Source organism: Harpegnathos saltator, unplaced genomic scaffold (assembly GCF_003227715.2).
Source record: "Harpegnathos saltator strain DR-91 unplaced genomic scaffold, Hsal_v8.6 scaffold224, whole genome shotgun sequence".
NCBI classification, from domain to species: domain Eukaryota; kingdom Metazoa; phylum Arthropoda; class Insecta; order Hymenoptera; family Formicidae; genus Harpegnathos; species Harpegnathos saltator.
In genome coordinates, this window is record NW_020230011.1 from 962,435 (window position 1) to 977,809 (window position 15,375).

Here is a 15,375-nt window from a genome sequence, read left to right on the forward strand (position 1 = left end):
GCGCCCGCGCGTTCGTATCGTTTCCTTTTCGCGCGGAATCCTCCCCGCCGCCCCGCTATTCGGCGGGAATTAATGCCGCGCATAAATAGAACGTTTATGCGTAAATATCACGGGCTATCGTTATTGCGATGCGACGCGCGATACGCTACGCGAGAGACTGCTCGAATTTATTGTGCAATTTCCTACGGCCGCACGTACGAGACTCTCGGACGCGCGGCCGTATCCTAATAATTACGCGATCTTAATAATTTTATGCTTACTTTGAGCTGAACAGAGGCTGCGAGACACACGATTACACACACGCGACACACAGAGAGAGAGAGAGAGAGAGAGAGAGAGAGACGCAGAGTTATACCATTCGGCAGAAATGAGGACCTGACTTCTCGCTCACTTGTATTATCGCGGAATTATATAATCTCATGGCTGTAAGGTTGGCAAACAGCTCGGAAAGTAATCCAGCTCTTGAAGTAGCTTCCTGCGATCTTCACAAACGTTTTTTGTCCGCCACTTCCTCCGGGACAGCCATCCGAAATCCGTATTTATTCGAACCCGTTGGCGGCGCGATCACGCTCGAGAGAGAGAGAGAGAGAGAGAGGGATGTCAAAGGACTTTTACCTCCCTCGCGGCGCCTCTCTTCCTCCCTTTTATCCTCTTTATTCTCGAAGAATAATAGGAAGGAATAAATTACGGACACCGGGCGGCCCGCCCGGTATTTTCATTGCGGTCGCGCTCGTGGGAGCTTCTCGATCGTGGCTTTCAACTTAACGATTCGAGCGCGCGCGCGCGCGCACACAACACACACACACACACACACCTACGCGGCTTAATTCACTCTCTCAATCCGATTATAAGAACGCGTCGTAAGGTTATTATCCATGACTTGAGCGGGAGACAGAGTGATATGTCAAAATGATCGGGACTTTTCGCGGCGTATCAATCGCAACTTGCATTCGCGATGATCGCGGCGTTTCATAACGCGCTCGGCGAGTTTTCGTCGAGCTCCAGCCGGTCGCTCGAGCCGAGTCGCCTCAATTTTAATAATTCTCAAATTCGACGGCTAATCGGGCGGAACGTAATTCAGACGTAACACGATAAGATCCATCATGCGACGAGCCGTCATCCCACGGTTCTAACGCCACGACGGCGAAAGGTCGCAGGTCAAATAACGAGACGTTCGCTACATGTGGGTGAGAGCAATTGAACCTTCGCGAGTTATCAGGAAGTATCGCGACGCCCGCATTAAATGAAGGATCCTCCAATCGCGAACGAGCGAGCGAACGAGCACGTTCTCGCGCAAGCAAGTTCGCCGCGCGCGCGAAATCAAAAACGAACCGTGCCAAATCCATTTTTCCACCGCGCTCGCAAGCGTGACGTGTAATCGTCCGATCTCGTTGCTTACGTCTCGCGTTCCTTACGTCGTCGTGAAATGTTTGAAGTCATCGTTTGTTGCAACGGTCTCTTTCTGTCGGGCGCTTCGGCGAGTACGCCGTAAGACGTCGGCGCGTCGGCGGTTGCGTTCTCGAGCATTCGTGATATCGATCCGCGCTTGGATAAACATCGTTCTTGAAATTATCTAATCTTATCATTAGCGTGCAAACGTGCCCCATAATCGATCACGTTGTACAAAGTCCGATAAACGTTGATCGATAACGCGTCTCTTGCCTTCGTCCTCTCTCTCTCTCTCTCTCTCTCTCGACGCTCGACGCGTTTTACGCGATGTCGGCGTCAGATCCTACGGGCTTTTTCTTCGACGATATTCCCTCGCTTTTCCCCTTTGACCACGCGCGCCCTCTCGATCACTCGCATTAGCGGCCGAATCGATCTTATCGCGCGGCGACCGCCGCGGGTCAATATCTCCTCGTCGGTGCGGACGGTAAATTTACGTCGCGCCTCGACCTCGCGCTCGTCCACGATGAGCTGCCGTCTCTCGTTGATATTCGAGGCCGTGCAGCGTCGTCGGCAGCGAAGAATCTGATCGATATCGAGCGTGAATGCCGCGCGCGCACACACGGCTGATTGGAATATTAACGACGAGGGTGGGTGAACGTGAAAGAACGGCCGGAGAATTACCCGACACGCGCGCGCGCGGCGTCTCTTTCTTATCCGGCAAAGTAGCAGCAGTGGCGCCGTAATTCACGTGAAATTAAACGCGCAGCGAAGTCTCCCTCGGTTATCTCGCTCGTGCTCAGAGTCCTAAACTCAATTCTCGTGAGAAGACACACGGCGGCGGCGGCGGCGGCGGCGGCGCACATTCGTCTCCCGGCCGAGATTCGAGAGAAGAGGAAGAACGGGAAACAGACTCCGCGGTGCCGCGACCGCACTTGGAAACCGGAGACCGTCTAGACGTGGAAGCACATTACTTCGATTAACAACGGCCCAGTCGCAGTCACCTCGTGCATGACGAAGACGCTTTCCACGAGAGAGCGAGAGCTCCGGGGATTTTAAACAGACAGAGCGCTCTCGCCGCTCGTCTGTTTTTCCGCTTTGGAGCCGCTCAGCCGCAGGAAAGCGGACGCAAAGCGCGCGTCGCGATAAATACGTCGTAAGGCAACGATATTATGCGTGGGAAATTCGTGGAGAGCTGTAGGGATTTTTCTCGTGCAGAAAGTTCTTCTTCTTCTTCTTTTTCTTCTTCTTGTTCTTCAAATATGTGGCCCGGAATTAATATTAAGTTCATTAGTCAGAGTCTTGTTACAGAAATCCGTCAGGTGGGAAAATGTACCGCACAAAGGACTAAACGAAATAACATTGATAAATAAATACATCAACGGGTCGAAAATCGATTTTCTGGGTATCGAATCGAGATCGTCCATCACTGACGACTCGGCGGTCAGTTCTCTGTCAAGGCTATCAAGGCCGTAAAGATCTCGAAGAGCCATTCAATTCCACTCGATTGTTTTGTAAGAAACACGCGCTCCTCGTCCGTCCGAAAAGCGTTTCTCGCTACGTCGCGTTCCAGGCGGACGTGCGTGTAACGACGAGCGTGAACGCGATGTATCGATATCTCGGGGGTTAAAGACCAGCGGACGAAATTGATACACGAGTCGTTTGGCACCGTGTCGAGTTACCGACGCGGCGATGTCAAGATAAAAACAACGACGGGGTAGGCGACGGCGATCCCACAGCGTGGATAAAAAGCCAGCGGAAATGGCGCGAAAGCGATAAGACCGATCGGTGCATCACGTCGCCGTCGCGGCGAGGGGGAAGGAGGAGAGAGAACTGCACAGTGCACACGCGCGCGGTGTCCGGAATATATCCCCGGTAACGAATCTTATGAATGCGATCCCTATGCTCCATCGGATGTGACGGATCCGACAGGCAGCGTCGAGAGATTCTGTGAGATCCGCCAGCGGTGAGATTTTAATGGAGCGCCCATCTTGATTATTCTCTGCGCTCTCGCGGTGTCTCGCGATCGACGAGCCGCGCGCGTCTCGGCGCAACGCCGCTAATCTAATCCTCTTGCATTCCTCCCTCCCTCCCTCCCTCCCTCCCTCCCTCCCTCCCTCCCTCCCTCCCGCCTTGCCGTGACTTTTTGATCGCGACGGACGGGGCAGCTTTGCAACACAATAGGAGCAATCAGCTCCGCGTTCGTGTCGCTCGAGCAACAGCTTGTCTTATCTAATCTACCCGACGAAAAAATAATCGAACAACGTGCGCGTTATCTGCAATGTTCGCAATAACTGTAAGAAGACGTATCTTGTTGGACAAGAATCGCTCGAGATTATCCATACACGCGCGCGCATATAAATACGTATATAAAGAGTTCTCTCTCTCTCCCTCTCTCCCTCTCTCCCTCGGAAAAGGTTAAAATGCGTCATATGAATATGTTACATCTAGCATTCGCGCGCGCGTAGAATTCCCATGCATTTTAACAACTCCCCCTGCCGCCCCCTTGATCTTTATGCGGACGAATGTTGGGCGCCATCGATAATTTGAGGGAGAACCGTGCTCGCGCGATGCAAACAAAAGGTAACGCGGAATATGCATCCGGTATGCGCCCGCGCGCGGCGGGCTTTTCATTTCCTGCACGGATTATTTGCGAATGTCGACGATCGTTCAACGAGAGAATGCATCCGATACACACGACGGAGTGAAAATGCACCGGGGAGGGAGAGGAGGGACGCGACTTTTTGTCGCCGCGATGCAATACGATCCATCGAGGAAATAAAAAAAGGGAAGGGGAGGGGAGGGGGAAGACATTTCATCGGCGAAAGGGATTGCGTGTCTGTCTGGTAAATAGATATTGTTTATAACGACGCGATGCATATGCCGTTCTTGCGACAGCTAAATTGGATATCGGATACTGGGATACTCTTCGAACTCGAGAGACACGAGGAGAAGGGGTCGGATAAAAACTTTGGTGCAATCAAAAAAAGAAGAGAAGAAACGACAGACGGATTTTTCAACGCACACGCCCGCCCGCCCGCGCGATCGATCGAGATGCATCGTTCGATAAAATGAGGACGACGGAGTCGTCACGAGCCTCATAGCTGCGTTTCACATGCATCGCAAAGACGGTGAATGGATCAAGTTGGCGGAAACTGGCCGCTGCCACGTGCGAACCAAATGTTACGTTTCCTGCCACTCACTGGTGCTCAACCTTCAGCCGCTCCCTGGGGCCACTTGTCACTCAGCGTTTCATCTTGTGACGGTCGCGAGGAGGGCTGAAACGGCGACACGTGTTGTGTAAGATGAAGCTGAACGGATGAGGAGGAGTGAGAGAGAGAGAGAGAGAGAGCGAGCGGGGCTTCACGTGTCGCCGTGGTTGAAATAATAGCGGCGGCGAGGAATCGAAGGCGCAGGTTCTTAACTGCACTCGGCTGACGATTCTCAGCGTGTCGGTGTCGGTGCGGCGCAAAAGCCTCGTCGGTAATTCAATTAGCGGAACCTCGGTAAATAAATGTCACCCGAGACACGTGCACCTCTCATCTCGTTTGCCATCGCCTCTCTAATGATGAGCGTGATCGGTTTGTCAGGTGCTATATTGATCATGCGGGATGTCCGCCGATCGTCACGCTGTTCGACGTGTTAACTGTTTTCAAGCGTTGATTGCGTGCGTTACGGTACGATTTGAGCCGCCGCGCCGAAGCGAAGTACCGGCGTCGTCGATGCGATTCGGAAGGCGCATACGCGCGGGATTCAGGATCCTCGTAATCGCGTTACGACCGCGCGTCTCCTCCCCCGCTTGAACGGCTCAACTTATGGCGGAAAATTGAAGAAACAGGCTCTACCTTTTTTCTGGAGTCTTGTCGCCAAGCGCGCACAGTACGTTTCTTCTACTCGTGTCTACAGGTCGCGCAAGCGAGAGTCGAACAAAAGGACCGGGGCGGAACGCCACGTTCGCGCGCGCGCGCGCGCGCGCAGCTCCTGCAAATTGATTCGGCTGCAGAAACTGGTCTCGTAAACTTGGGCCGGCGTTTCACAGACCGGATGCTCTTAATGATCGGCAATTTCAACGTGTGTTACGTGAGAGACAGAACAAGTTTCGTCGGTCTCGCGTGTGCGTGCAGTCGGCATCGGCTTCTCGATCGTATTAATAACGCTGTGACCGATCGACAGAAATTTATTCGAGAAGAGGAGAAAAATGGGGAAGGGGCGATTCTAAGGCGCTCAAGTGGAAATTAAACCTCTTTACGAGGATGTATTCACGTCGGGCTCACTCGCGGGCCGGTTCTTCTCTTAGCGGTTTCTCGTGGAAATATTTCGATTGCCTCGAGAGAGTGGGACGACTCGCGCGCGTGTCTCCCGCTCGTGCGGCGTCTCGCGAGGTTTCGCTATAAGCGCGCGCTTGTCGATATATCGTAATTAAATTTCATCGCTCATCTCCGCGGTTCTGTCCGCCGGGGATTTATCTGCCCATGAATATTTACTCGCCGCGTGAGATGCTCCCGACGATTCGTAATTTAATCGCGACGAGAGCGAAGATGCGCTCTCGACGGAACATTGGCTTTGGTCTCTCTCTCTCTCTCTCTCTCTCTCTCTCTCTTTCTCTCTCTCTCTCTCTCCTCTTCTCGTATTGCCTGCTAAATATTTCATTTCCTCAAATGCAACGGATGCACGACGGCGGCCTCGTTTAAAAAGCGAGCACGAAAAGGCACGCTCCGCGGCGGAAGGACCTCGAACCCTTTATTAGCGCGGCGGGGAGAGGGAAGAGGGGAGAGGGAAGAGGGGAGAGAGGAGAGGAGGACGAGCGTGGGCACGGATGAAGCGAAAGGGCTCCTGATTATCCATTCGTCCTGAAGGGCCTTCACGTTTCCGACATCGACCGAACTCTTCCTCCAGCGTGCTCTCCGCGCTGGATGCACATACACCGTATAAGCCGCGCCTATGCATATTTATGAGACATCAGTCGAACGAATTGGACGCCATGGCACCTAATCACGCCCAACGTCCACTTGCCGCGGGATCCGAGGTGGAGGCTCCAACGTCGCGGCGGCCCGTTGCTTCGTTTGCCCTCTTTGGAGGTTTTCCCTCCTCGCTGAGGAACGATCGCAATTTAAACTTCCGGTGGCAAATCTACAGCTGAAATGAACATCTCGCCATTATCTTGTACAAGCTTCGTACACTCTCGCGGATAAGTCGGAGCGATACACGCGATAATTTCAACGTCGAGAGAGCGACGCCATTAATTACGAGCTCGGCGCGGCGAGGACGCGCCGCGCGGAGGAGACTCGCCGGCGCGCGAAAGAAATCGCGCGCCACCAGTCAGCCGACGCGACCGATAAGCGACCGCCATTCTGCCAATGTCATAAATTTAAATTACACGAGAATTTATGCATGACGCCATCGTCGATAGCCGTCGATCGATCACGGCGCGGTAGTCTCGTTAAACGCTCTCGCAGCGACTGTAATTATTGGCGCAGCCCGATCCGCTCTTTCATTATCGACGAAAAGTGGCGCCCGCCCGAGGCCTCGGCTATCCTCAAACTTTGTACGAGCTAGTAATTGCATCTCCAAGCAAACCTCTCCAGAATCCGTCTTGAGAGTCGAAGGGCTTATGACAGTATTTAGCGGATTACGGATAATAATATTTTAGGAGGTAAGACACCGCTGGTAGCGGTCGAGTTTGTACACGAACGTGACCCCTCCCCCCCCCGCCCCCTCCCCCCGGTCACGCAAACTGCATCCCTCTTTTAAGAAAAACCGGAAAGAAATATACTAAGTAATAATAGCAGACTTGCCGTGCTTTGCTCAATAAATAGATGTGTGATTCTCAAAAAGATTTCGCTTCTCAAACGTCATAAGAAGAGCCGAAAATGAGAGACTTATATAAAGAAGAAGCCAGAAAAGCCGCTCTTGATGTTGCGCCCGGAAAACTATTCGGCTGATAAAACTGAATTTCAGTCACGAAAACTTTCAATCGAAACTTTCAACCGTTCTGCTGCAGGAATGAAGCTGAAAATTCGGTTGCAACACAAGAGAAATTCCGCTTGGAAATTTCTGTTGTCTCAGAAATATATATTCGGTCATCTAAGTCATCGAACATTAATGTTGTCAAGGGTACAAATTTCCTTCTTCGCACCCGATGGAAATAGTTTGAATTCTTTCGGATATTGGAACACTAGAGAGGATATAGATATGCATTTCGACGAGATTGTGGTCACGTATGTGGGTTAAAGTTGCGCCGGTAAGCTTGGTAACATCGAAGATGAGTCACCGAGGATATGTCGAGAATGCAGCATAAGCGCATCTCGTGGAGCGCTTCTCCCAGGAGAAGGAGAAGAAGCCAAACGCGAAGATGACATTTCCACGTGAAATTAATTGCCGCTTCCGGCCGACGGACGGCTTGCGCCGAAGATATTAGTCACGGGAGATCAGTGGTCGCCCTTCATCAATCGCTCAATTTGTACGCGGCTTCTCGGCGCTCTTGAATCTCTCTCTCTCTCTCTCTCTCTCTCTCTTTCATCAGACGCGTATTAGTCACGGCCAAGCAATTGTTAATTGAAAACACGTGCCACCGTGTTGCGTAATCGGCCGGTTTCCGGGTAAATCGGCATCGTCAGCCTCGGATAGCGCTAACCGAACATTTTATGAATCGGATTTCCTGGAGATGCGTTTCAGCGAATTGCTCTCACGGATTGTATTTCTCTCCGTCTCGACGACACGACGCGTGTTTCATCTGTATATTATTTGCAACATTTATCCGACGAAATGTTCATGAGAACTGCGCTGAAAATTCTCAGGTTTCCTCAAATTTCCTCAGGTAAAATTCCACTCGAAGTCGAATGGCTTTTCACTCGTAAATCCCTGCATTCTGAATCGTCGAGAAAATATTTTCACTGGAAATTCAGAATGAATCTAACAAATTCTATCGTTCTTGGAATAAATCCGCTCTAGTAGGTGGAAGCATTCGCTCGTACCGATCATAAGAATCCGCTCTTCGAGTTTGAATGAAACATTCTCTCTCTCTCTCTCTCTCTCTTTCTCTCTCTCTCGCTCTCGCTCTCGCTCTGGTGATTCCAATATTTCCATTCTTTTCGAGTGAATTTTCGCTCGTTCCAAGAGAGATCTTTCTCCAAGAAATCTCGAGAGAACTTTTTTACACTTTTGTATACTTGATACGTTGCACACACACACACACACACACACATACATTGTACCTCCGGAGAGGAATCTCCGCTTACAATGTTACAACGAAGCGGTCAAATGGATTGGAAAATTAAAGTGACATTAAGCGGAAAAACGCTTTCTCTCTCGTAGTCTGAAGTTCGTTGTCGGCCAGCAACAAAGACCCATTGAAGTTTATTTGCACGACACTGCTGTTTCCTCAGCTTGCCATCGCTTCACAAAGAACACCCTGTCTCTCGCTCTTGATACTCCAAATAAACATATAACGCGACAAAGGATCAGATGCCGTTGGCACCTTGCGAGTGCCCGCGAGATAACGCGCGCTGCTCGTAATCCCGGAATCCAAAAAGCTCATTTCCTCGAGTAAAATTCCACTCGAAGTCGAATGACTTTTCACTCGTAAATTTCTGCGCTCTGGATCGTCGAGAAGATACTTTTATTTTCAAGGAAATTCAGAATGAATCTAACAAACTCTGCCGTTGTTGGGATAAATCCGCCCTAGTCGATGGAAACATTCGCTTGTATTGATTAGAAGAGTCCGCTCTCCGAATTTCAATGAAACCTTCGCTCTCTCGTGATTCCTGAATGCTCCCACGTGCTCTTCGTGTTCTTCCCCGTTTTCTTCGAACGACTTGGAACTGAACTCGCAGCAGAAACTCAAGCACTTTTTCCCTCAATAGTTCTATAATCACAATAAAAAAAAATCCCGAATATAAGCGTCCCACGCGTTACATGCGACGTATCATTTGGATAGTTTATCGATATCACAACACGGGAAGCACGTCGCGTTACGCTGCTGTGATGTTTGTGCAACATCACTCGAGCGAACGTAACGTAAGATAGTAACGCGTCGCGTCGGCGAGATTGTTCGCCGACGATTGATCCGCCAATCAAGCAATTTGTTCAACCCGCCGGACTCGTCCGACATTATTATTGCTTTCATCGAATCATCGCGTGACCGTTTCGCTCATTCTCGCCATCGGACTCGTGGCCGGACATTCGCGGGATGCTCTCTCTCTCTCTCTCTCTCTCTCCCTCCCCCCTCTCTCTCTCTCTCTCTCTCTCTCTCTCTCTCTCGGCAGCCGCGGTGCGGACTCGCGCGGGAGGTGATATTTTCATGGAAATATCGTATTATCCGCGTAGCGTGACTTCACGCTTCGTGATCACTCCGGGCCGCTGGATCTCTCGATGTTATCGCGTGTCGTCGCCGGTGCGCATCCACCGGCACTTTTCCGAAAACGGCAGATAAGCGCCGGCAAATGCACGATGTAGACCTCGCACCCTGCGACGCAGGATAAGATCAATTCACGGCGACGGAAGTCGCCGCTCGCCGACCGGGAATTGAATTATGCAAATGCATCCGTGGCTCATGTCCATTTACGTGCCGAAATTCTCTCTCTCCCCCTCCCCCTCCCCCCTTCCTCCCTTTCTCCCTTCCTCCCTGCTGCCGCCAGGCGACGCAATCACGATTGCGCCGGTTCCAATCGCGATCGCGCAAAGTTCCGAGCCCTTTGAATTATCCAGCACGCCTCGTTAAGGTTTTTGTACGTAAAAAATCCGTAACCGTAATCATAAGGCCGCAAGTTTTTAGCACGTGCAATTATGTGGAACGATGCGAGTGAAAATTAAAGCCGTAATCGTAATTGCAAGATTTCCGTCATGTTGGAATTTTATGATTAACGCCTTACGGTTAACCGTATACCAATAAAAAAGCAGCAAAGTGATGTACATTTTACTCGGCGGTAATATCGTTTATTAGAGACCCTTTTCATGTAAACATCGAGAATTGCGTTGCTTTTTATATGCTATCTCATCGCTTAAATTACGCGCTTGAATTATTAAATATACGGGATGGGGGAAAAGGTCAGACTTCCTGAATTTTTCCTGAAATATCTCAAGAAATGTTAGGCAAACATAAAAATGTCTCAGACAAAAGTTGTTCAAATTAATTGGTAGAAAAAGATGATAGTAAGAAATGATAATAAGAAAAGATGATGAGAATAAGAAATGGGGGTTCTCATTTGAAATTGAATTCAAGGTGACCTTCCCGTAGCTTTGACGACGCGGTTCAAGGTCGCATACGCGATTACGCTTACAGATTTCCTACGTGTAAAGGCCTCCTTTACTTTAGATGAAATACAAAGGTGAACACGAGCTCTCTCGAGTATCGCGCGCGGCGCGATACTCGAGAGAGAGCTCGTTCGTTTGCATCCACGACCGCGGCGGCGCCGTTGCCCCGCATACGCACCCTGGTTACGCCCGTGAACGACGAGTGTGTTGTTTTCACACGACTCGCGCGCCTGAGCGAGCGGTCGCGTCGCGACGCGACGCTGTAATTGTCGCGCACGCGAGTCCCTCGTCAATCAATCGTCCCTGTCGCGCCGCGGGAACCCCGTCACCGAGCAGAAAGAAAGAAAGGAAGAACGACTTCCCGCCCGCCGCCATCACAACGCCGTTTTAATACAGCCACGCGTCCCCTTTGATTTTCCGCAGACCGATTCGTCACGATCGAGCCTCGCGAGTCGCGTCGATCGTAATTACTCGCAGCATGTCTCGCCTGAGTATCTCCTCCCACGCCCTCCGAGACCTCCCCAGGAAGCCTCCCTCCCCGGACGATCCATCGGAAAAAATGAGTCTCTGCTATGGCGCGGTCGCAGCTTTCTCGCTCTTTCTTTTTCCTCTCTCTCTCTCTCTCTCTCTCTCTCCCCCTCCCCTCTTTCTCTCTTTCTTCCATTTCAGTCCTGCGCTGTCCCCGTCGGGTTTGGATCTTTATGGATCTCAAGTGGATGTTACGTGTACACGCGTGTACAATCGAAATCGTATTATTCGCGCTTGGGTCGCTCCGAGGAAACGTTAAGCCCCGAGCGTTACACGCGAGTGACGCTTGTAGACCCCTCGTAGTACGTGCCATCGCTTATAAGCCTACTTGTAATTGGATTACAGTCTTACGGACACCATCCGTACACTCCGACATAGAAGCTCAAAGCGAAAGGGAGCCGCGCCACAGATTACGCGCGTTAAAGATGCAAAAATGCGCGCACACGATATCAGACGACGACGACGACGACGTCGATTGAGCGAGCGAGCGGCCGGTGGCGCATTTTCGCGTACACAGTCATGGGAAGCACATTAACCCACATTGTCGGGCGAGCGTGCGATAATAGTACACGTCGACGAGAAAACACGAGAAAGGGAGAGGCCACGCGACCGTAAGCGCGACGTTTCGCCTCCTGAAACGGCACGTGTCTACAAAAGCGCGGCTCTCCAACCCTCCGCGAAACACACTCTGTCGGACGTGGTATTTATATAAGGCTACTTACCTTTCTCTCTCTCTCTCTTTCTCTCTCTCTTTCTCGAGAGAGAGAGAGAGAGAGAGAGAGAGAGAGAGAGAGAGAGAGAGAGAGAGAGAGAGAGACAGAGAGCAGAAGCAGCACGTGTTCGGCCGACGTCGTGTGCGCGTGAAGGAGGGAGAGAAAGAAGGATGGCGCGCACCGCTGGAGTATCCCCTGTAATTTAAATTTCAAAACGGACTACCGTGTCGAGAGAGGAGAGGACCGCATCGGAAAATTCGACGCGCCGTGTGAGGAACGGTCGATGATGAGTTTCCGCCCGTATCATCGTTTATGCCCTTTGTATAATAATCAGACCGTTTCTTTCGTTTTCTTTTTACCTTTTTCACGGGACACGGTGTATATATTTCGGGTGAAAAAACGGAGGAAAACGCAAATTCACGTTAAATGTCTCAGTTGTGTGCGAGAGAGAGAGAGAGAGAGAGAGAGAGAGAGAGGGGGGGGGGATCAGTGAGTTTGAAATCCTTTGGGAAATAAATACAGAGTCGTGCGCGCCGATTGCAACTCGATCGAGTTTCGATTCTCCCCCTGCTCGGTCCGTTTCGCTCGAATAGACGCGATTATCCTTATCAATGGGATTATGCAGAGAAAGCAACGCGAACAGCGGAGCGTGCCCCTCGATCCTCGATAAAACGGCTCGATGAATCGAGTTACTCGTACGTAAATTATCAAGAGCGATCGCTCTTGAGAGAGAGAGAGAGAGAGAGAGGGGGGGGGGAATAGGGTTTTAACCCGTCCGATGGCCGACGCGCGGGAGAGAGACGCGTGACGGAAACAATTAATCGCATTTCTCACGTCGCGCTCTGAAATAACCGCATGAAGTCGTTACGCCAGGCCAGCTGCGAGAAGCGGCCCGCCGCCCGCGCCGTCACTTTCGACAGCAATTTGTGTCGTCACTGGTGTACGCTTCCACGTGGCTAAAGTCGCGGAGCGACGAACACGTGTGGGAGATTTTCCGCGGCGAGGAAATACCGAGGAAATACCGTCGATAAGGAGCCTCTCCCGATCCGCCACGCCACGCCGATGACCGCAACTGTACCTGAGGAACCTGCCAGTGAAAGGGTCGTGAGTGTATGTACCTGCGTGTCTGGCTGAACGTTCGGGACAGACACGAGTGTCCTTTTATGGCAGCGAGCTGCATTCTTGATGGGCTCGCAAGGTTCACACAGCGCGCGACCTGACCGCTCCGAAAATAGAAACGATCCGATCTGTCCATGTACAATGAACTCGAGACAAGTCGATGCAAGTGGACGAAGAGACGGTTCCGAGGCGGGGGCGAGGGAGAGAAGAGGTGTACACTTCGGATATACAAGTTTGGCCAGGTCCTCGGGATCGAACGGTCTGAATTCTAGCGAGTGTCGATTCACTCGACGGCGAGTGGGCGACGGCGACGGAGCTCTTCACGCCGTAACCCGTCGTCGTCGAAACGCGACTTGACGGCGGCGTCCTGTCGGGGGGACAACAGCTGAGGCTGCGAAGGCTCCGAGACTCGATTTTCTACGTTGCTTTTCGTGGAAGCGCGCGGGCAATTATATTTAGCAAGGCGACAGCGCTAATGATCGCGAGTGGTGCATTAAATTTCGAGCCGCGCGCGGCGCCGACGCTGTCGCCGGAAGAACTTCGCCGAAGTCGCGCGCGTATGACATCACTGTTTGCCAACGGCGATGGAGGCGCGAGATAAAAAGCCAAGGAGAGGGGGGGAGAGAGAGAGAGAGAGAGAGAGAGAGAGAAGTGGGAGAAAAAAGTGCGCGCGGAAAGGGAACGCCGCTCGCCGTCGCCGCGTCGTCGGAGGCGCTTCAATTGAACTCACTTGAGAGGGTGGATACGGGGCCCGGTCGCGGCCGCAGCTTCCTCGTAAAACACATCTAGCGTACGCTGCACTTCGGGACGTGGTGGACGTTTAAGTGATCGTTACGTCTCCTCCCGGCACAGTGAGGAGAGACGTCGGCTCGCTCGTTCGTCGTATCTCGAAATAGACGCGACAGATGGACGGCGAGGGATGGCGCGACGCTTGGTGCTAGGATTTTATGGATTTAAATTGGCCAAAGGATGGCCGGGAAAGAGAGAGAGAGAGAGAGAGAGAGAGAGAGAGGGAGAGCTGCATCGCTGATGCTACTGCTGCGTGCCCAATTGGCGCGCGCGTGGAAACCGGCTCATTGACTTTTCGAATGAAACCAATTGCTCCCGCAGCACCGATACACGATCCGTCGTCTGTCGCGCTGGTTGCTCGCGTGTGTGCGTGCGTGTGTGTGTGTGTGTGTGTGTGTGTGTGTGTGTGTGTGTGTGTGTGTGTGTGTGTGTCGCACATCCGTTGCGGAAAGTGTCGAGCTAATTTATGTGACTCGGAGTAAATCTAACGGAATAAAATAGGAGAGATGTAGCGCACTTGAAATTTTTTTTCGAGCGAAACCGCGCAAACAAAACGCGAGCGAGAACTCGGTCGGAGCGGCCGGAAAAATACTGCCGCTAGAAATCACAAGAGTGAGTGTGTTTCAATCAATTAGGGCAGATTTGTCGCTGCGATGGAACGGGACGCCCATCAAGTTCGCTCTTTCAATTTCGGAATGAAAATATACGACTCGCTTGACGATTCGGAACGGACAGTTCGCTCTATGAGCGAGTGAAAAATCATTCGGAAAAAGAAAGGAACATCACGACACGACACCGTTTCCTTTTATCGCGACATACGATTGTCAAATTATACAATTGTCCGTACGATTGTCAAGAGATCTGACAAGTAGGCAAGGGAAGCAGCCTTGCGACATAACAACACTCCTCTTACAACAGTCAGTTGTAAGATAACAATCTCTGTCACCTGTATTAATTATCATACAATCAATTATAATAACAATATCACACTCGGGTAACATTCTCGTCTGGAGAGAGCGCGAGTTGGCGTGCAACCTACCCCCTCCGACATCGCACCGATCTCTCACGTCTTTTTCTCTCCCTCTATCTCTCTCGTCATGTTACAGCAAAAGTGCGTGAAAGCGCGAGCTCTGTACGACAATATCGCGGAGGCGCCGGACGAGCTAGCTTTCCGCAAGGGCGACGTGCTCACCGTGCTGGAGCAGAACACCGCCGGCCTCGAGGGATGGTGGCTGTGCGCTCTGCGAGGACGGCAGGTACGTAATTCATTATTCTCCAATCATTCCGATAAGCAGCGAAATATTAAATATTGTATAAAATAGAGTCGCGTCGCTCGCTCCACTTATGCGAGGCCGAGTAGCTCTCGCGTAAGTCGATGCAGCGAAGCGACTCCGGAGAATCCCCGGAGAGATATAACGAGGCGAGAGAGCGTTATTATCGCGGAAATGCGGGACTAACGAAGGTGCATCGTCAGCGTCGCAGTTACCGCCGAGATCTAGAAGTCTCATCTGCGCGATACATCACTTTGACATCATAAATATATATTTTACCAACTAGATGCGCGCGCGCGGGGCCCCCTTTTTTGCTC

General features: G+C 51.6%; 1 protein-coding gene across 1 annotated transcript in view; it reads left to right on the plus strand.

Moving 5' to 3' along the window:
* The window catches only part of p130CAS (Serine_rich_CAS and FAT-like_CAS_C domain-containing protein p130CAS), a 44,530-nt gene that overhangs the window by 8,600 nt on the left and 20,555 nt on the right, over positions 1-15,375 (plus strand). Inside the window, exon 2 of the mRNA XM_011150650.3 lies at positions 14,894-15,043. Within this exon, the coding sequence (XP_011148952.1) occupies positions 14,894-15,043 (150 nt within the window). The remainder of the gene's footprint in view (positions 1-14,893; positions 15,044-15,375) is intronic.